Below are 22,230 nucleotides of genomic sequence, written 5' to 3'. Positions count from 1 at the left end.
CTGTATGGGCCTGTGGCCCCTCTGATTTCTTGGAAATGAGTCATCAGGTCATGTGATTTCTGAGAAACGAGACCCTCTCTCTCTTGACCACTACTGAGTTTCGTTTTTCCAGAAAAGGGTTATGTCATTGTCTCTTTTTGTAAGTTTCATCTCTCTAAACTGGTATGGTCATTTCTGCAATTAAACATACGAGTAATTAGTACATTTCATCTTTAAACATTTTGCTGCGCAATTGCGTTCTACTAAACGTGCCCTGTTACGCTCATTTTTAAATCTTACTTCAGTCCCTCCTTTTGACCTTTTGGACAATTGTTCCAAAACAGGTCAACATGCATGTCCACTGCCTGGTGTCTGCCAGAGCGTGCACTCCCTGGCCTTCTACCAGTCTAGGTTATACATGTATATGTCCTATCAATTGGGAGGCCGACTTCCCCCCTCTGTGGTATGGTGGTCTTTCCTCTACGGTGGGCTTTCCTTTAGGGTGGTCTTTCCTTTATGCACTCCTTCTGGTGTAACCATTCCCGGGGCCCCTTAGACCCTGCACTAATGGTTGAGGCTTTTCTGCTCAAGCCTGTCCCTCATTCCCACGTGGGGTGTGTGACGTGCCAATTCGAGACTGTCATCACACACCAGTCCTCATTCACCACCCTCCTTCTGCCACCCTCCTTCTGCCACCTCCATCTTACGGTTGGCCGGCCCGGTCTTTAATTACCATGCCCAATTAATCCCATATAATTTCAGGGCTTCCCATCGCATCTTACACCATTTGCCTTGGAGAGGCGGGGGAGTTGTCCATTCTTAACATCGCTACCTGCCCCTCCTCAGGCTCTACTTCCTTCACCGCACCAATTTCGGCCTTACTCATTCTGGCACAAAGGCACTGGAGAAATAAAAATACACAATATATCAGAATAACAATCAAGAGGAATATCATTATGCCTTGTACCACCGAGGCGCCCACAGTCCCCGACCATCCTGGTCCCCAATTATCAAAATATGAGGAAGTGGGTGAGTTTCCTCTAATGTTGCACTAATGTCTTTCTGTTGTTTCTTTAAGCCTTCTTCTATTTTATGATAGTACTTAAAATTTCCTTCGTTTCCTGCCGTAACTTCTGCCAAGCTTCCTCTAACTTAGGAATTGCCTTTGGCTCTGGTATGACATAAGTTTCAACCCTTTTTAGTAAGTCCCATATTATCAAATGACCAGGTTTTCCTATCTGTGTAGGTATCTTTAGACCAAAACAACGGTTTGGTTGGGGAATGGTATAAGCCATATCTTGATATTCATATTTCTGTTCAATTGTGGTGACACAACAGGTCCCATTGTTCCTTGATGCTACCCAGGTCCAGTGTATCCCCTTGGGTGAACCTCGAGGGTGCAATTGGTAATTTTTGTAAATCCGTACTCGGATGTGTCTCCCTCGGTGGGGGGGTGTGTGCACACCCATGTCCTTCCCTTGTGGTGGCACCCGTCCACTACCACCCCCCTTTAGGTTTCATTCTTCTGTTTATTATCTTCATCCCTTTCCCAAAGCACCTTGGTAGGGACATCATGATATTTAACCCACTTTCCCTTTGTACTTCTCCTATATTAATCACGTCGTATCGGAGTTGTCCCCCTTCTGGGAATTGTGGGATGGCCAGTACAAAGCCAATCATCTTAGTCCATGGGGTCAGACAATCGCCTGCCCGGTATACTTGTCCCATTTTACATTCCTTACATAGGCTTTTATTTGTGTCAATCCAAGGTTCCAGATCCTTATTAGTAATCCAATCAGGGATCTGTTCATTATTTATTTGCCTCATGTTATGCTGAGCATTCAACAATAGCCATGAGCCCTACGTGGCACATATTAGTTCCTTATCGGTTTGGCGAGAAGCATTATTAAGTCTATCAATAATTGTATTGATTGTTTCTGCATGGGGGGCTACTATCTCTTCCACCCCCGACAATTGCATTATTGTTTGGTTTCCCTGCCAGTGTCAATTGCCGGCTATTTCCAGTAGCTTGTTTTAGTAACTTCTCTATTTTTGCTTGTAATTCTTCTACTCCTTCGTTTACTCCTTCTATGTCCAAGCTATTAACTGTTGCTAACCCGGCCGCATACCCTGCTCCGGTCGTTTCCAATACTCCCCGTTTCTTACATCTTTGTAAGATAGATTTTTCCTGTGGATCCTCTAATTGTTTTATCCACAGGGAGTTCCAGGTTTGTTTTGTATCTCAAAAGTACTCATATTAATGGCAAGCTTAGTAACTCTATGTGCTACACTAGAATACACCTCATCCAGTGTTCTCCTTATTACTAATCCCCCTCGATAATGGCAATACTTATATTTATCCCTAGAATCAAGGCGAGGACGCTCCATCTCATTCCGGACGTCCAATGTTCCTGTAATTACAAAAAGGGGGCTGGTCGTCACCAGCCAGTTAGAATTATTCTGCTCTTATACATTTTATCAGTTCAAAATGCTGTACATCTGGTTCATTTCTTGTTCTGTGGCTCTGTCCCCAGACATACCTGAAGATGCAAACTATGGCATATAATATCATCATACACAGCCCTATCATTGATATATGTAGTAACTCCCCTTCCCATTCTTTATATCTTCTAGTATACTCCTCACTCTGTCAAAAAGGGCACCATCTCTGGTTTACTCATTGTCTTTCTTATATATTTTTAACTGGGTCCAGTGTTTCCACCTTCCTTTACCCGTTCCAGACCCATCTACATGAGCACGTGTCATTATTCATTAATACTTCATAAGGTCCTGACCATCTGGGTGCTAGCCCTGGTTTGGCTGGTATTATTTCTGCTATCACTTTGCTGTCTATTGCAAAGACCTCCTTCTGGTCGTCCCGTGTATCCTGTTCTCGATCCCGTATAATCTGTTGGTCTTTGGCCTCATGTCTCTAACTATCTGTCCAGATTTATCTTTGGGTAACCGGACAGCCTCCCCAGCAGTCTCCCGGCCGTTTGAGACGGTGCTGCAATTAGTTTATAAGATAACTTCCATTTATCAAATCCTAATTTTCCTTCTATCACTGTGGGGAAATATCAGCTTAACATTAAGAAACTTAAATTTAATAATGTCCAATATCTTTAAATTCTATTCAGTAATACTGAAGTTGTTGCTTCGTGAACTCAAACAGCTGTCAGTGGAAAGGGTTAACTCCTTCGCAGGCTTTTGAAGGTGGAGCTAAACATTATTGCGTCACTTCACGCAACCCAAAAAACATCCCTGACTGAAAGACAGTTGTGGTTTTACACTTTGATTCAACATGAACATTTGGGCTTCATTGGTCAGATTCCCTCTCTCAGTTGATCGTTTAGCTGCCCATCCTCTTGTGTGCTTTAATTTATTATTACGGACTCTTTGGGTAGGAGAGAGGTTCCTACTAATTCTTTGATTATATTCTTGTCTCTTACGGGTCTTCTCCTGGTGTCATATATCCCTGCCTACTCCCGCTATCATGTAATCAGACACCACCCCAAAGGCATTCCGACTATCTATATAGGTTTACACATTTTCCTTTGGCTACCCCCCTTTGATCAAATCCTGTATAGGCTGGGCCATTTCTACTTTGTTTCCCGGGCCTGCCTGTTTGTTTGACTTATAATCTGGGGGCCAGTACACTTCATTCGCTTTAGGGTCGACTAAAGCTCCTACTTCTCGCAGTATATCTATCCCTAGGATTGTTCCTTCGGTGTTCTCGCATACCCACAACTGGGTAGGTATTATTATACATCCAATTTCTAGTAAGACTGTTTCGCCCTTATAAGCCCTGATTCTTCGTCCACCGATTCCTGCTATACTAACTGAAAGTTTCGTTCGGGGCAAGGGTAAGTCTGTCAATGAGATTGTGGCTCCTGTGTCTATTAACATTTTGCACTGTCGGCCCCCTACCAATGCATCAACAAACATCCTCGGATCCCCCTCCCCTCTCTGGCGCGGTCCCTTCCTGCTGCCATCCCTAGAAGCTTGCGAGCAATCAAAGCACGCAGCCAGTCCTAATGCCCCTCCCATCTGTTTTTGGGCATTTGTCTCTTCCCTTGTGTCACTATGTATCCTAGGTAGACTACTTCATCCTTCCCTACCTATACCTTTCTAAGGTTTAACTCTAGTCCCGCCTTCTATAAGGCTTCCAGTACCATAGTCAATTAAATATTGTAGAGGGACCTGCCACTATCAGATATTCTTGCGGAGTTGAGTTATCTTATTCAATTTGGACTACACCAATTTACATCAACCAGAATTTCACTGTGGCCACAATGAAAGTCTGGTTTTAATAGGTTAATTTACCTCATAACTCCAAGGTTAGATCTTAGACTGAAACTTAATCTTTCATTAAACAAACTTTTTGTTGCTCTTCTCAGTTTTTACACTTCAGCTTAACTTAAATTGTAATAGGTTTCTTCATTCTGAGGGCACAATCTTATTTGCACATTCTTAAACTTCCAAAATCCCCGACAAGACAAAGGGGTTAAATGCTTTTACTTTAACACAGAGAAGTGGGTGGAGCTACAACACACAGCAGACATTTCTTTTTCTTAACGGACAGATTTTCAGACAAAGGAATATTGAATCCTCTTAAACATTCCTAATCAGGAAAACATCCACACTCACACATTTTTATACAAATTGTAATTTCAGCATATGTCTAAGGTTCCTTTCACTCAGCAAATCTCGTGTTTTACTTGTCTTGGTACAGATGCTAATAACTTCCATGTTGGTAAAGCTTTAAGTTTATCTTTTCCTTCCTTTTTAAATCTGTGACTCAACAGCTTTCCCTAGTTTCCAAATCCCTGTTTGTTTGTTTTTTTTTTTTTTGCTGGGGTTTCAAATTGGTTCGCCTGCAAATTAGATCTTTTTCCTTCTTTATCTCTCCCTTCTGTTTCAATTCCATACATTATCTGTTGCCTCTTTATCTTTAGCTCCTCCCCACCAAGCCTTTGGCTCTCTGCACTGTTTCTTTTTATTTTCCAGGAGTCGGGTTATAGAATCCAGGTCCCTTGAGGATTCTTCTTCCACCCTCTTAGTCATAACTAACTGCTACGTTTAATGCTTAATTCACGGTATTGGTGAATTAGGTTTGTACGCTACGTTGTTCGCCCCTATAGCGTCACCTTAGTTAATTTCTTGCTTTCTGTTAGTCACTTCGTTTCGTTAGACACACACCAAACCTTTAGTTCCGAGGTTTCGGTACTGTGGGGTCTGTAGCTCCCGGCGTCCTACTTGATCCTGGCCATCACGTGGGACTACTGTCCTCTTAATTCAAGCTCAGGCTAGGTGCTGGGGACAGACCTCACCCTTGTCCGTTCTAACCTCTTTATGACCGTAGGGTTTTATCTCATTCACTCACCACGGTGCACCCATTCATTCAATTGTTGAGATTTCGCCGTCTCACGGATTTTAGGGAACTACCTGTCCCAAAGGTTGGTAGGGAACTACCTGCCCCTACCGAGGTTTTCCCGCCTCACGGTCCTTAGGGAACTACCTGTCCCAAAGGTTGGTAGGGAACTACCTGCCCCTACCGAGGTTTTCCCGCCTCACGGTCCTTAGGGAACTACCTGTCCCAAAGGTTGGTAGGGAACTACCTGTCCCTACCGAGGTTTTCCCGCCTCACGGTCCTTAGGGAACTACCTGTCCCAAAGGTTGGTAGGGAACTACCTGTCCCTACCGAGGTTTTCCCACCTCACGGTCCTTAGGGAACTACCTGTCCCAAAGGTTGGTAGGGAACTACCTGCCCCTACCCCTACTGCAGTTTACTTTTTAACCGCCTTCAATTAAAGGTGTCTTTCTTTTTATAGTTCTTTTATACGTCGATTCTGACTCAACGTCTCGCCAGCAGTTAACCCCTAATTTTACAGGTGGTAATTAAAACATACTCACCCGTCCTAGGTTAACGCTGTCCGAGAGTCTGGTTCAGAACGCGCATCCCATCCTCGTCGCCAATTGATGTAAGCCCCCAAAGTGTGGACTGAGTGATATACACAGTCGACAACACTGGCTTGTTGTAAGAAAGACAGACCCAATAATTGAAGTAAAAACGGTTTATTCAGGCCTGGGGAGCTATGGCTCTTGCGTCCCAACACAAGGCTCCAACTCCACCGAATCTCTTGAGGTTTACACAGTTATACACATATTCCGAGACCTCCTACTCCAGAGGTCCAATCGATTTAAAAGTCTATACATTAATCACTAATTAGGTGTGCCTAACTTCTACAAGGTAACCAATAACATAAGTTTCACTTTTCACTGTATGGGCCTGTGGCCCCTCTGATTTCTTGGAAATGAGTCATCAGGTCATGTGATTTCTGAGAAACGAGACCCTCTCTCTCTTGACCACTACTGAGTTTCGTTTTTCCAGAAAAGGGTTATGTCATTGTCTCTTTTTGTAAGTTTCATCTCTCTAAACTGGTATGGTCATTTCTGCAATTAAACATACGAGTAATTAGTACATTTCATCTTTAAACATTTTGCTGCGCAATTGCGTTCTACTAAACGTGCCCTGTTACGCTCATTTTTAAATCTTACTTCATATATGTATATATGTTATTACGTTATGTTAAATGGGGAGATGACTGTAAAGCTAGGAAGGGAGGAATGTTGTGTATGTAATATGTGTGCTACTTTGAACCTATGGACAGGACTGCACTACTTGTAGGGCGTAGTGATACGCAGTACCACTCCTGGCCATAGGGGTATAAATAGTACTGTGGGTACTGATCTCCCCTCAGTTCCCGCCTGTGGGCATGAAGTAAAGACCTACGTATAGTCCCTACCTCCAACCAGTAAAGACCTGTTTTATTGTTACTGATTAAGTCTGAGTATTAATTACTTGAACAACTCACAGATTTAACAGACAGTACCTGAGGAGAGGGAGCTGTTACAATATCAGCTAACATGGGGGCCAAGTTGAGTGGTCAACAGTTTGGTCAGAATAGGATCAAGGGAGCAGTAGGTGGGTCTTATGGACAAGATGAGGTCAGAGAGAGCATTGCAGGAGATCGGATAGAAACTAGAGAAAGATTTGAGGCCATATTTTCAGTGTGCCGTGAGGCAGGCTTTCAGGTGTGCGGGGGGGGCAAAAATCCTGAATTCGGGGGTCCCGACACCATTCCGTCCAAAACCCGCCATGCGTAAGATTCAGGGGAGGCGGGTACCCGCCCCGCACTGGGACCCGCCGACCCGAGGTGGGAAGGGATTAGTGCCAATTAACTGCCTGTTAACAGGTAGGTAACAAGCAGTTTTTAGCCTAATCCCTATTTTGAGGGGTGTCGTGAGGGATTTCCGACGGCTCCAAACCACGCCAGGTTAGAGCAGGCGGGCCGTCGGGTTGAAGGATTTGGAGGGGTCTCGATGTCGTTCAGGTGAGTGATGGGTGCATGAGTGCAAAGGTAAGTGTGTTTGGTGTGTCTAAAGTGTGTAAAGAAGTTTCACTTACCTGTACTTACGTTAACAGCCTTTCGTCCTCTAGGCGTCGGGAGTCCATCAATCAGCCGGAACTGAAAGCTGAATGGCTGCGATCTGTCAAAAGTGACAGCCTTCAGCTTTCAGTGCCGGTGACAGTTCTAACTGAGTCTGCGTAGAAGGACTCAGGTTAGAAGTCAGACTGTCAGTGTTTGACAGCTTCAACCAGCTGTGAAACACTGATATTTCATCTGTCAAAAACTCTTGACAGATGAAATTTCAATCTGTGACATCACCTGTTGCCGGGTGGCCCTTAATTGGCCTGCTGAGCCCGCTGGGCGGGCTCAACAAGGTCAATCAAGGGAAAATCACGTCGATTGGCCGGACGTCGATGGAGGCGGGACTAAAACCCGAAAGTTGTAGTCCCGCCTCCTTCCCGACAGCTTCATGAAAATCCAGCCCTTGAGTTCAGGGCTAGGGTAGCGGGGAACATTTGGGGAAGTTTGTCCCGATGGACATGGGGAAGGGAAGCAGTAAAGGCAGCTGAACGGATGGTCTCAATATTTGTGACAAAAAACTCCATGAGCTCCTCGCATTTATTGTCAGAGGTGAGGGTGGAGGAGGCAGGGGAAGGAAACCTGCCGTCTTTACCTGGTCTGGCCTATTTGAGACTCCAGACCCACAGCGATGTGACTGAATCTTAACTGCCCTCTGAAATGGCCTAGCAAGCCACTCAGTTGTATCAAGCTGCTACAAAAAAGTATAATAAGAATAAAACCAGATGGACCACGTGCTATCGACCTAGGCATCATATTCAAACACAACAAAGGCACACACAACCCAGTCGACCCTGCACAGTCCTCCATACATCTGGGGACATGTTCCAAAATTGGGAGAACTGTCCCACAGCCTGACAAAGTAATACATTTAGCCAAAGTCCCAAACTCCTTCATCACCATCCCACCGGCAGGACATTCCCATCAGAGGTGGCAGCACTGTCGGGAGAGAGTGTCCCTGGGAGTCCTCAACATTGACTCCAGACCCCATGAAGTCTCATGGCAACATGGACAAGGAAACCTCCTGGTGATTACCACCTACTGCCCTCCCACAGCTGATGAACACCACTTGGAAGAAGCACAACCACAGAATGTACTCTGGGGGCTTCAATGTACATCATCAAGAGTGAGAGAGGAAGTATTAAGGGGTTCAGCAACTTTAAAAGTGGATAAATCCCCAGGCCCGGATGAAATGTATCCCAGGCTGTTAAGCGAAGCAAAAGAGGAAATAGCAGAGGCCCTGACCATCATTTTTCAATCCTCTCTGGCTTCAGGTGTGGTGCCAGAGGACTGGAGGACTGCTAATGTGGTACCCTTGTTTAAAAAGGGAGAAAAGGATAGACCGATTAATTACAGGCCAGTCAGCCTAACCTTGGTGGTGGGAAAATTATTGCAAAGAATTCTGACGGACAGGATAAATCTTCATTTCGAAAGACATGGATTAATCAAGGATAGTCAGCACGGATTTGTGAAGGGAAGGTCATGCCTGCCAAACTTGATTGAATTTGTTGAGGAGGTAACAAGGAGGGTAGAGGAGGGTAGTGCATTTGATGTAGTGTATATGGACTTTAGCAAGGCTTTTGATAAGGGTCCACATGGCAGACTGGTCACGAAGTTAAAAGCACATGGGATCCAGGGCAAAGTGTCAAGTTGGATTCAAAACTGGCTCGGACCAGGAAGCAGAGGGTAATGGTTGATGGGTGTTTTTGTGACTGGAAGGCTGTTTCCAGTGGGGTTCCACAGGGCTCAGTACTAGGTCCCTTGCTTTTTGTGGTATATATCAATGATCTAGACTTGAATATAGGGGGTATGATTAAGAAGTTTGCAGATGATACTGAAATCGGCTGTCTGGTTGATACTGACGAATGAAGCTGTAGACTGCAGGAAGATATCAATATATTGGTCAGATTGGCAGAACAGTGGCAAATGGAATTCAATCCGGCGAAGTGTGAGGTAATGCATTTGGGGAGGGCAAACAAGGAAAGGGAATAAACATTAAATGGTAGGACACTGAGGAACAAAGGGACCTTGGAGTGCATGTCCACAGATCCCTGAAGGTAGCAGGCCAGGTAGATAAGGTGGTTCAGAAGGCATTCGGAATGCTTGCCTTTAGTAGCCGTGGCATAGAATACAAGATCAGGGGGGTTATGCTTCAACTGTATAAAAGACTAGTTAGGCCTCAGCTAGTGTACTGCGTGCAGTTCTGGTCACCACATTACAGGGAAGATGTGATTGCACTAGAGAGGGTACAGAGGAGATTTACAAGGATGTTGCCGGGAGTAGAGAATCTTAGCTATGAGGAAAGACTGGATAGGCTGGGTCTGTTTTCCTTGGAACAGAGGAGGCTGAGGGGAGACCTTTTTGAGGTGTATAAAATTATGAGGGGCATAGATAAAGTGGATAGAAAGGACCCTTATTTCCCTTAGCAGAGGGGTCAAAAACCAGGGGGCACAGATTTAAAGTAATTGTTGGAAGGTTTAGAGGGGATTTGAGGGGAAATATTTTCACCCAGAGGGTTGTGGGGGTCTGAAACACACTGCCTGAAAGGGTGGTAGAGGCAGAAACCCTAACCGCATTTAAAAAGTACTTGGATGTGCACTTGGGATGCTGTAACCTGCAGGGCTATGGACCAAGAGCTGGGAAGTGAGATTAGGCTGGATAGCTCTTTGTTGGCCAGCGCGGACACGATGGGCCGAAATGGCCTCCTTCCGCGCTGTAACTTTCTATGATTCAATGATTCTATGAGTGGCTCGGTGGCACCACTACTGACCGAGCTGGCCAAGCCATGAAGGACTGGGCTTGCGGCGGGTGGCGAGAGAACCAACACGAGGGGAAAACCTACTGAGGTCACCCTCCATCATGTTGTGTGGCAATACCACTGTGCTAAATGGGATAGATTCAGAATAGATCTAGCAGCTTGAAACTGGGCATCCATGAGGCACTGTTTGCCATCAGCAGCAGAATTGTATTCCACCACAATCTGTAATCTCATGGCCCGGCATATCCCTCACTCTACGATTATCATCAGCCAGAGGATCAACCCTGGATCAATAAGGAGCGTAGAAGAGGATGCCAGGAGCAGCACCGGTGTACCTGAAAATGAGGTGCCAACCTGGGGAAGCTGCAACACAGGACTACATGCATGCTAAACAGCGGAAGCAGCATGCTATAGACAGGGCTAAGCAAGCAGCAATATTATACAGAGATAATATAACACAGCAAGCAACAAAAGAGTACAAGTTTGTCGTAGATTGTAGATACAATTGGTGATATTGCACATGTACCCAAAATTAGCTCAGATCTTCAGTAACCTCGAAAGTGTTGTGTGATCTATACTGAAGGTCAGGCTTGGTTCAATATGATATTGGAATTAATGACAGACATTTGTTTGTTGCAGGAAGAAGTGATCACCACCTCTGGGAATGAGCTCCTCCATGAAGCTTGTGGTCAGCGAAGGAGCCCACCTGACTACAGCGAGCTCTTCCACACAACTACATGCACCTAAGAACGAATGGGTCAACAGCACCTTCAAGCTCCAATACTCAATACTCGTAGCATTAGCTTGTTAGAAACCAAGATCTCAAAGATCAGTGCTGAATTGCTCCTTGATGGCCTCACAATACATGGTGCAGCACCATCTCATCCAGACTTGAAGATCCCAGGCTCGATCTCTGATTTGTGTTGAGTTAGCTGTGATCATCGGTGCTTCCTAGTCCTGCTCCTGGTTCAGTGACACCTGCTGGAAACTAAACCTTCGTCTGTTTGGTGAGGACAGGGTCAGGATTGACTGCCTGTGGTGCCCACATTTCATAATCAATTAATCTGCCAGCGTTCACTGTTCAGGCTCACACACAAAGAATGGGCCACAGGATGGGCCCAGATCCCAGCCGGAAATGGGCCTAGACCACAGAAGGAAATGGGCCCAGAACCCAGCATGAATTTTCCCCAGGAACCCACTGCCAATGGCACCAAATCCCAGCAGGAAATGAGCCCAGATTGTAGCAGGAAATGGGGCCAGGATCCCACTGCCCATGGGACCAGAGTCCAGCAGGAAATGGGCCCTCAGGAGGTCACGCCCCATGGGACTGGATCCCAGTAGGAAATGGAATCATATCCCAGCAGAAAATGGGACCAGACCCCAGCAGGAAATGGGCCCAGACCCCAGCAGGAAATGGGCCCTGGACGCTACTGCCTATGGGGCTGGACACCAGCAGGAACTGGGATCAGACCCCAGCAGGAACTGGGATCAGACACCCAGCAGGAACTTGGATCAGACCCCAGCAGGAAATGGGATCGTCCCCAGGAGGAACTGGGATCAGACCCCAGTAGGAACTGGCACTGCAGGACTACATTGCCCATGGGACAAGAGTTCAAGAGGAAATGAGCCCAGACCACAGCAGCAAATGGGGCCAGACCCCAGCAGGAACTGGACCTAGACCCCAGCAGGAACTGGACCTAGACCCCAGCAGGAACTGGACCCAGACCCCAGCAGGAACTGGACCTAGACCCCAGCGGGAACTGGACCCAGACCCCAGCAGGGACTGGACCCAGACCCCAGCAGGAAATGGGCCCAGACCCAGCAGGAAATGGGCCTAGATCCCAGCAGGCAATGGGGCCAGGCCCCAGCAGGAACTGGGCCCAGACCCCAGCAGGAAATGAACCCAGACACCAGTAGGAAAGGGGCCCAGACCCCAGCAGGAAATGGGACCAGAGTCCTGCAGGAAATGAGCCCAGATCCCAGCAGGAAATGGGCTCAGGCCCCAGCAGGAACTGGGCCCAGGCCCCAGCAGGAAATAGACCCAGACCCAGCAGGAAATGGGCCCAGATCCCAGCAGGAAATGGGCCCAGGCCTCAGCAGGACCTGGGCCCAGGCCCCAGCAGGAACTGGGCCCAGGTCCCAGCAGGAAATGGACCCAGACACCAGCAAGAAATGGGATCAGAGCTCAGCAGGAACTGGGACCCCAGGACCACACTGCCCATGGAACAAGAGTTCAACAGGAAAGGGGCCCAGACCCCAGCAGGAACTGGGCCCAGACCCCAGCAGGAACTGGACCCAGACTCCAGCAGGAACTGGGACCAGAGCCCAGCAGGAAATGGGCCCAGAGTCCAGCAGAAAATGGACCCAGACCCCAGTAGGAACTCAGCCCAGACACCAGCAAGAAATGGGATCAGACACCAGCAGGAACTGGGATCCCAGGACCACATTGCACACGGAACAAGTGTTCAACAGGAAAGGGGCCCAGACCCCAGTAGGAAAGGGGCCAAGATCCCAGCAGGAAATGGGACCAGAGTCCAGCAGGAAGTGGGCCCAGACCAGCAGGCAATGAGCACTCAGGAAGTCACTCTCCATGGGACCAGACCCCAGTAGGAAATGGGACCATATCTCAACAGGAACTGGACCCAGACCAGCAGGCAATGGGCCCTCAGGAGCTTATCGCCCATGTGACCAGGCCCGAGCAGGAAATCAGCACTCTGGAGGTCACTCCCCATGGGCCCAGACCCAGCAGGAAATGGGACCAGAGTCCAGCAGGCAATGGGCCCAGACCAGCAGGCAATGAGCACTCAGGAGGTCACTCCCCATGGGACCAGACCCCAGTAGGAAATGGGACCATACCTTAACAGCAAATAGGGCCAGGCCCCAGCAGGAACTGTGCCCAGGCCCCAGCAGGAACTGTGCCCAGGAACCCACTGCAAATAAACCAGCCCCCAGCAGGAACTGTGCCCAGGCCCCAGCAGGAACTGTGCCCAGGAACCCACTGCAAATAAACCAGCCCCCAGCAGGAAATTGGACCAGGCCTCAGCAGGAAATCGGACCAGACCCCAGCAGGAAAGAGATCTCAAAGATCTGCACAGAAATTAAACACCAAAACGATTATTTTACAAGTTTCATTGATATAAATTAAAACGAATTAATACTCTCCCCAAACCTGTTCGTGTTCACTGATAAACTAATAACCGGTTAATCCTGAATCATTTTTCATTCTATTCCATCCAAATATTAATGGGGCACCTTGCTTGCGATGAGGTGTTCAGCTGTAAGAGTCCTACAAGGAATGAGGTTCGAGCAATCTCAAACTATGCTTTGGGCACTGAACTGGCCACAGGATGGCAGGAATAGGGAATGGAACCATGGCAGACTCCCGCAAGCTTTGAGGGGATGGGTGGAGACTTCAAGTATAGATAAGCAAAGCCACAGCAGCAGAGAGACAATAAAAGAAAACAGAGAGGAAAGAAATGAGGCTAGCTGTGTTACTGAACTAGTAATACAGAGGCCTGGACATGAGTTCAAATCCCATCACGGCAGCTGGGAAATTCAAATTCAGTTAATTAACTATATCTGGAATAAAAAGCTAGTATCAGTAATGGTGACCATGAAACTATCGGATTGTCGTAAAAACCCATATGGTTCACTAATGTCCTTTAGGGAAGGAAATCTGCCGTCCTTACCTGGTCTGGCCTATATGTGACTCCAGACCCACAGCAATGTGGTTGACTCTTAACAGCCCTCTGAAATGGCCGAGCAAATCACTCAGTTGTACCAAACTGCTAAAAAGAAGTATACTAAGAATAAAACCGGACTAGCTACCCGGCATTGATCTAGGCACCAGACACGACAAAGGCATGCCCAGCATAGTTGACCGTGCAAAGTCCTCCTCACCAACATCTGAGGACTTGTGCCAAAATTGGGAGAGCTGTCCCACAGACTAGTCAAGCAACAGCCTGACAGAATCATTTCAGCAAACATCCCAGATTCCTCTATCACCATCCCTGGATATGCCCTGTCCCATCGGCAGGACAGACCCACCAGGGCTAGTGGCACAGTGGTATGCAGTGGGGAAGGAGTCTCCCTGAGGTCCTCAACATTGACTCTGGACCCCATGAAGTCTTATGGCTTCAGGTCAAGCATGGGCAAGGAAACCTCTTGCTGATTACCACCTACCGTCCTCGCTCAGCTGATGAATCAGTACTCCTCCATGTTGAAAACCACTTGGAAGAAGCACTAAGGGTAACAAGGGCACAGAACGTACTCTGGGTGGGGGAATTCAATGTCCATCACATGGAGTGGTTTGGTAGCACCACTACTGACCGAGCTGGCCGAGTCCTGAAGGACATAGCTGCCAGACTGGGCCTGCGACAGGTGGTGAGAGAACCAACAACAGGGAATAAACCTACTTGACCTCGTCCTCACAAATCTACCTGTCACATTCATGAGGTGCTGTGGGCCATCAGCAGCAGCAGAATTGTATTCCAACACAAACTCATGGCCCGGCATATCCCTCACTCTACCATTACCATCAAGCCAGGGGACCTACCCTGGTTCAGTGAGGAGTGTAGAAGAGCTTGCCAGGAGCAGCACCAGGCATACCTAAAAATGAAGTGCCCACCTGGTGAAGCTACAACACAGGATGACCTGCATGCTAAACAGTGGAAACAGCATGCTAGAGAAATAGCTAAGCGATCCCACAATCAACAGATCAGATCAGAGCTCTGCAGTCCTGTCACATCCAGTCGTGAATGGTAGTGGACCATTAAACAACTAACGGGAGGAGGCTCCATGAATATCCCCATCCTCAATGATGGTGGCGCCCAGCACGTGAGTACAAAAGACAAGGCGTTTGCAACCATCTTCAGCCAGAAGTGCCAAGTGGATGATCCATATTGGCCTACTCCTGAGGTCCCCACCATCACAGAAGCCAGTCTTCAGTGAATTCAATTCATTCCACGTGATATCAAGAATTGGCTGAGCGCACTGGATACAGCAAAGGCTGTGGGCCCTGACAACATCCTGGCTGTAGTGCTGAAGACTTGTGCTCCAGAACTAGTCACGCCTCTAGCCAAGCTGTTCCAATACAGCTATAACACTGGCATCTACTCGACAATGTGGAAAATTGCCGAGGTATGTCCTGTCCACAAAAAGCAGGACAAATCCAATCCGACCAATGACCGTCCCATCAGTCTATTCTCAATCAGCAGCAAAGTGATGGAAGGTGCCATCGACAGTGCTATCAAGCAGCACTTACTCACCAATAACCTGCTCACTGATGCTCAGTTTGGGTTCTGCTAGGACCACTCAGCTCCAGACCTCATTACAGCCTTGGTCCAAACATGGACAAAAGAGCTGAATTCCAGAGGTGAGGTGGAGGCCAATGTAGGGGGGCATCTTTTCTGTGGTTTACGGTAATTTACCTTGTCAGCAGCCTTTGCCTGCACTCTGACCAATTGCAGCCTTTTACCTGATTTACGGTAATTCACCTGGTCAGGCAGCCTTTTGCTGCTACACTGTAAACCAATTTAAACAGCGGTTTCGAATCGCTACCCCACCTTCCAGTTCTGACTGGAGGACTTATAATTAATGATATATTAAAACGGACAACTGGTCTGGGGGTGAGAAAGTCAAACTTTATTAAACTAAAGAAACTATAATCAAATTTAAACTATACCACACGAACACAGTAATTACAGTAAATTGCTTAACAGGGGAAGGCAGACGGCAAAAACGAGGGATAAATGTCTGCAATGTTAATTAAACAATCTTAGCAATTTCCCCTAAATTACCACCCCCTAACTCCTTACTAGCTTGCCTTGCTGAGGAGTCAGAAACCTGCTCACCTGCGGTCCAGCGAAGTAAGAGAGGGATAGCTTCTCAGGAGCTACCTTTATATCCTGCCAACTCCTGCTGTTTGGCGCTGAAAGGGTCTGTGTGCGAAATTCGCGCCCAAAAGTCCGAATACATAAGAGAAAGGCTGTGATTGGCTGATTCAAAGTGGTTGGAGTGGTTTGGATGTGTCTACCTTCTGGGGCCGAAGTGTACCCGCCCACATCCAGAGTTCACCTGGGCTAAAACAAAAGGGAATCCAACTGCCCTATTGTTCAATTAATGGGTGATTCAAAACCTCATTCATTCCTTAACTGTTCCATATCAAAAGTCCTTTCCATGGTTTCGGTCTATCCATTGTGTGTATAAGAGGTTTGAATGGGGCTGGATTTCTGTGTAAACAGAAGCCGATTGTTCTGTGGTTTCTGTTCAAGTGGGTTAATCCCTTAAGTCAATAAACAAACACCGATTGCTTCTGAGAAGGGAAACTCCCTTTGATTGGCAGGTCTGACTGCCACTGCTTGATCCTCCCACTTACACAGACATCCACAAGCTGCGAGCTGCTTTTGTCTTTTGGCCATGCTTTCAGACGGCCATTTTTAAACCCCTTTTACAATTACCAAACTCCAGAGAACAATTTTATTAATAAAATGAACAGTCTTAAGGTGTGCAAATTTTTCTACGAAGTTTCTCGATTCCGGTGTTGTCCACGTGCTGCAACGCACCCCTTTGCAGTTCTGGGCACATTTTAAAACATTGTCCTACCCAGAGACAATTCAAATCACACAATTCTTTGTCCACGATGTGGACCAATATTTTCCGATCGTCAGGGAGTTAGGGGATTTTGCGAACCCCTACAGTCCGCCCTTTGGATACTTCCAACTTGATTGTAGTATCTACTCGAAGGAGTGAGCAAAATTTTCTGACCCCCGACAAACAACCATCCCTTGTGTTTACCTATAGCTACCTACCACTGATCCCCCGACCCATCTATTCCCCTCATATTCGAGAAAAGCCGTGGTACGGTAGGCACCTTACAGATACATCAGTTTACAATAAGGGGTCTCATACCCCTGCATCCCTTGTTACATTATACAATGCAATCAAAATTTACAAGCACTTGTTACATTATAACTTATTACAAAATGTTGCAATCTTAGCTATACAATGTAATCAAAATGATCCCAAGCACAGAGAGGATTCTACGCCTCTGCTCAACTTGGGGCTGTAACACAAAATACAAAAAAAAATCTTGAACAACATGCTTAAACAAACCCCGACCATTATGTGCCAATGATGGGTCACGAAATTCGAGTGGGTATTGCTCTTCCCACCCAGGCAGTAAATGTTCCTTCCACCCCCCTTTAATGGTCTTAAACTTTTAAAACATACAGAATGGATTTACAGACCAGCCTGCTCTGCCAGCTCCGAGCCATTCCCTTGTCCCTTTGTGGAGGCAGGGTACCCCTCATGTTTAAAATTACCTTGGCACAGACCAAGACCGGGGAGTATGAGATCGTGACTCCCAGTCCCTCCCCCTCCCGTCTTCCCTTGACTGGCTGCAGAAAATGATGGGTGCCTGTGTGGCGGCTCTCCCTGGCCCCACACTGAAACTTGGATCCCAGATCCGGCCACCCACTCATCCTCCCCAGCCACACTTCCACTCTAACTTTGCCCATGGGTCCCGGGTGTTCCTCCCTTCCCCGAACGCACCCACGCGACTCTTGGGTCTCCCCCTCCCCTTTACAATCTTTCCCGGACCATCACCACCCACTCCTGGGGAACGCGTCCCTATCTGACAAGGCGCCCATGCTTCCCCACCTTGACTCCTCAACAGCGAGGTCTCCCGCAAGTGAACTTCGGTCAGGATAGTGCTGGGTTGGGGGCCGTGCCCCACCCAGCTGGGGCCATCTCTTCCACATAGGAGGAGTAGGCAAGTTCCTCCGGACCCTGTCCGGTTTCTCCCGAAGGTCGCTGCGGGGTTTCCCTCTGGATTAGTCCAGTGGCGAGGTGATCCCCTAACATTCTGTATCCTTATATTCATTCGATGCCCAGCTCGGGCTGGGCGAACAGGGCTGCTTCTTCGTCCAATCTCCTGCAAAGACTTAAAAGGACATGCAGCCAGGTCTCTGACTGACCTGCTGCCTTAGGTGGAGGCATGGTCGGGTCCCTCGACCTCAGACCAAAAATACAAACATTTGGCACACTTATAAACTTAAACTTTAAACTTAAAACTACAAAACTTAATTCTAAACTTACAATTTACACCTTAAAGCAAGCTATATACACACATAGCTATAATACAAATGCCGCCCGTCTCCGGACGGCGAGACTAATCTCTGGCACTGTCGCAGATTACTGCTGGCTGCAGCGAAGCTGGACTGCCTCCTGCCTCCGGTCCCTCACAGCTTATGGCTGCTGGTTGGGGACCCTTGTTCTTTGGCTTCTCCCCAGTTCGGGAGATTGCTCTTTGTGGCAGGTACTCTGGTGACCATCTTTTCTTGGGCTTGCGGACCTGCTGAGACCTTCTGAGGGGCGTCTCTGTGGGGGAAACTTTGGCTGGCGGACCCTGAGCCTGAGTCGCAGCCCTAGCTGGCTGGGAACCTTCTCCCCCTGGTGCAAACAGCCTGCACTGTATAAGATACCTGGCAGCCTGCCGGTACTCCGGGTTTGTCTCCTTTTCCCTACCCACTCCTGTACTGGGGGCAGGTATTCCCTCACCACCCGCTGCTGGTGGCTGAAAATTTTCCTCCCCATGTCCAAAACCTGTTACCAGCTCCCCTGCAAGACGAATTGCTATCTCTGCCTCCCCAGGGTCCCACATCATGGGGGGGACCACTCTAGAAGCAGGCTGGGAAGCTGGTCCCTTTAAAAAGGCGACTGCGCCTGCGCGAATCTCCTCCCCTGAGTCCCTCGACAGAGGCTGTGAAGCCTCTGTCTTCAAGCAGGCGAATGCGCCTGCACAAGGAAACCAAAAAAGAGCCGCTGTGGTCCCGTCGGCAACTGCGCCTGCACGAACCTCCTGTTGGCAAAACTCTCCCTTCAGGTGCGCAACCGTGCCTGCGCGGGAAAACTGAAAAAGATCCGCTGGGGGTACGGGCTGGGGAACCGTGTCTACCTTTTGGGGCCGAAGTGTACCCGCCCACATCCAGAGTTCACCTGGGCTAAAACAAAAGGGAATCCAACTGCCCTATTGTTCAATTAGTGGGTGATTCAAAACCTCATTCATTCCTTAACTGTTCCATATCAAAAGTCCTTTCCATGGTTTCGGTCTATCCATTGTGTGTATAAGAGGTTTGAATGGGGCTGGATTTCTGTGTAAACAGAAGCCGATTGTTCTGTGGTTTCTGTTCAAGCGGGTTAATCCCTTAAGTCAATAAACAAACTGATATACCTATCAATTCATCCAATGAAAAGCGACGAGTTAAGAAAGTAACTACAGGTTTTTATTGGCTAAATAGCAGAGCCCACCCTCGTGGGTGATCGGATCCAACAAGGAGGAATACCAGCCAGTCGACCACCTTTATACCTGGGCAGGTAGGTGGAGCCATGGGCGGAGTCAGCAGTGGTCAGCCCAGGTATAACAGCGTGACAAGAGGCGACCTCGTGTAGTGATACAACAGTGTAAACAGTGATAACCATAGTGTAACGATATAACAGTGATAACCATAGTGTAACGATAGTGAACGATAAAAGTGGTTTACCACATTCACCCCTTGTTTAGATTTGAGTCCGGCGGGGTGAAGTGTACTACCAGTTCGGGTATGTCAGTCTGTCCGGAGGCCTCGTAAGCCTTTCTGATCGTCGCAGCAGCGGCGGCGGTGATGCAGTATCCGACGTTAATGCTGGTGTCTGCGTGGTCGGCGAAGGCTCGTGGGGTTCCGGCATGCCGTCTACCTGGGCTGGATCTGGGGGAGTGGTGGGGGGTAATGGTGGTGTCTCAGGGGTGCCCGAGGGTGCAAGGTCTCGTAAGGAGACTGTGTCCTCCCGCCCGTCTGGGTATGCCACATAGGCGTACTGGGGGTTGGCGTGCAGGAGGTCCACCCTCTCGACCAGGGGGTCCATTTTATAAACATTGATTGCTTCTGAGAAGGGAAACTCCCTTTGATTGGCAGGTCTGACTGCCACTGCTTGATCCTCCCACTTACACAGACATCCACAAGCTGCGAGCTGCTTTTGTCTTTTGGCCATGCTTTCAGACGGCCATTTTTAAACCCCTTTTACAATTACCAAACTCCAGGGAACAATTTTATTAATAAAATGAACAGTCTTAAGGTGTGCAAATTTTTCCATGAAGTTCCTCGATTCTGGTGTTGTCCACGTGCTGCAACGCACCCCTTTGCAGTGCTGGGCATGTTTTAAAACATTGTCCTACCCAGAGACAATTCAAATCACACAATTCTTCGTCCACGATGTGGACCAATATTTTCCGATCGACGGGGATTTAGGGGATTTTGCGAACCCCTACACCAATCATCTCAGTCCCAGGACGTCGCTACAGGAGTTCCTCAGGACAGTGTCCTAGGCCCAACCTTCTTCAGCTGCTTCATCAATAACCTTCCCTCCATCATAAGGTCAGAAGTAGGGATGTTCGCTGCTGACTGCACAGTGTTCAGTTTCATTCGCAACTCCTCAGATAATGAAGCAGCCCATGCCCACATGCAGCAAGACCTGGATAACATTCAGGCTTGGGCTGATAAGTGGCAGATAACATCTGTGCCACAGAAGTGCCAGGCAATGTCTATCTTGAACAAGAGAGAGTCTAACCACCGCCCCTTGACATACCATCGCCGAATCCCCCACCATCAACATCCTGGGGGTCACCATTGATCAGAAACTTAACTAGACCAGCCACATAAATACTGTGGTACAAGAGCAGGTCAGAGGCTAGGTATTCTGTGGCAAGTGTCTCACCTCCTGACTCCCCAAAGCCTTTTCACCAGCTACAAGGCACAAGTCAGAATTTTGATGGAATACTCTCCACTTGCCTGGATGAGTGCAGCTCTAACAACACTCAAGAAACTCGACATCATCCAGGACAAGGCAGCCTGATTGATTGGCAACTCATCCACCACCTTAAACATTCACTCACTCCACCACCGGCGTACCGTGGCTGCAGTGTGTACCATCTACAAGATGCACTGCAGCAACTCGCCAAGGTTTCTTCGACAGCACCTCCCATACCCGCGACCTCTTCCACCTAGAAAGACAAGGGCAGCAGGTACATGCGAACATCACCTCCAAGTTCCTCTCCAAGTCACAAACCATCCTGACTTGGAAATATATTGCCATTCCTTCATCATCACTGGGTCAAAATCCTGGAACTCCCTCCCTAATTGCACTGTGGGAGTACCTTCACCACACGGACTGCAGCAGTTCAAGAAGGCAGCTCACCACCACCTTCTCAAGAGCAACTAGGGAAGGGCAATAAATGCTGGCCTTGCCAGCGACACCCACATCCCATGAACGAATTTAAAAAAAACTTGGTCAGGTCTGAATCTTGAACTAGCACTGGTCCCTCTGCCCCCACTCTGTCAGGTCTGAACATCGGACTAGCACTGGTCCCTCTGCCCCGACTCTGTCAGGTCTGAACATTGGACTAGTAAGAGAGGATATAGGTAAGAGATGGTATGGTTAGAATTGAGGATAAGCGAGGACTTAAAACTGTCATAGGAGTTGTCTACAGACTTCCTGGTTGCAGCAATGATGTGGCCGAACGTATTAATCAGAGATTAGAGAGGCTTGAAGCAAAAGCAATGTTGTTTTAATGAGAAACTTTAATTTTCATATAGATTGGGAAGAACAGAGAGGTAGTGAATTTCTTGAGTGCATTCAAGATAGTTTACTAGAGCAATACATTCTAGAACCAACAAGAGGGCAGGTCATATTAGATATAGTAATGAGTAATGAGCCAGACTTAGTCAATCTAACAGTAAGGGAACATTTATCTAACAGTGATCATAATATGATCGAATTCAATGTTAGGTTTGAAAAGGAGAAATTTAACACAGATTCTATATTTTGGTAAGGCCATCTTTAACGGGATGAAACAGAGACTGACCACAGCAAACTGGTTAAAACTGTTTTCACGTAAAAATACAGATGAACAGTGGGAGGTGTTCATAAAAGAATTGAGCTCAATCCAGGACCAATATATATCCTTAA

General features: G+C 47.7%; 1 protein-coding gene across 1 annotated transcript in view; it reads left to right on the top strand.

The window, feature by feature from the left end:
- Positions 1-10,974, top strand: part of LOC147113718 (SH2 domain-containing protein 4B-like) — a 222,728-nt gene extending 211,754 nt beyond the window's left edge. The window contains exon 10 of the mRNA XM_085996151.1: positions 10,867-10,974. Coding sequence (XP_085852277.1) covers positions 10,867-10,974 — 108 coding nt within the window. The remainder of the gene's footprint in view (positions 1-10,866) is intronic.
- Positions 10,975-22,230: the final 11,256 nt, after the last annotated feature.

The sequence above is a fragment of the Somniosus microcephalus genome, chromosome 8, assembly GCF_052327205.1.
Source record: "Somniosus microcephalus isolate GS21.2 chromosome 8, FLI_Smic_1.0, whole genome shotgun sequence".
Taxonomy (NCBI): Eukaryota; Metazoa; Chordata; class Chondrichthyes; order Squaliformes; family Somniosidae; genus Somniosus; species Somniosus microcephalus.
This window is presented reverse-complemented; position numbering and strand designations above follow the sequence as displayed.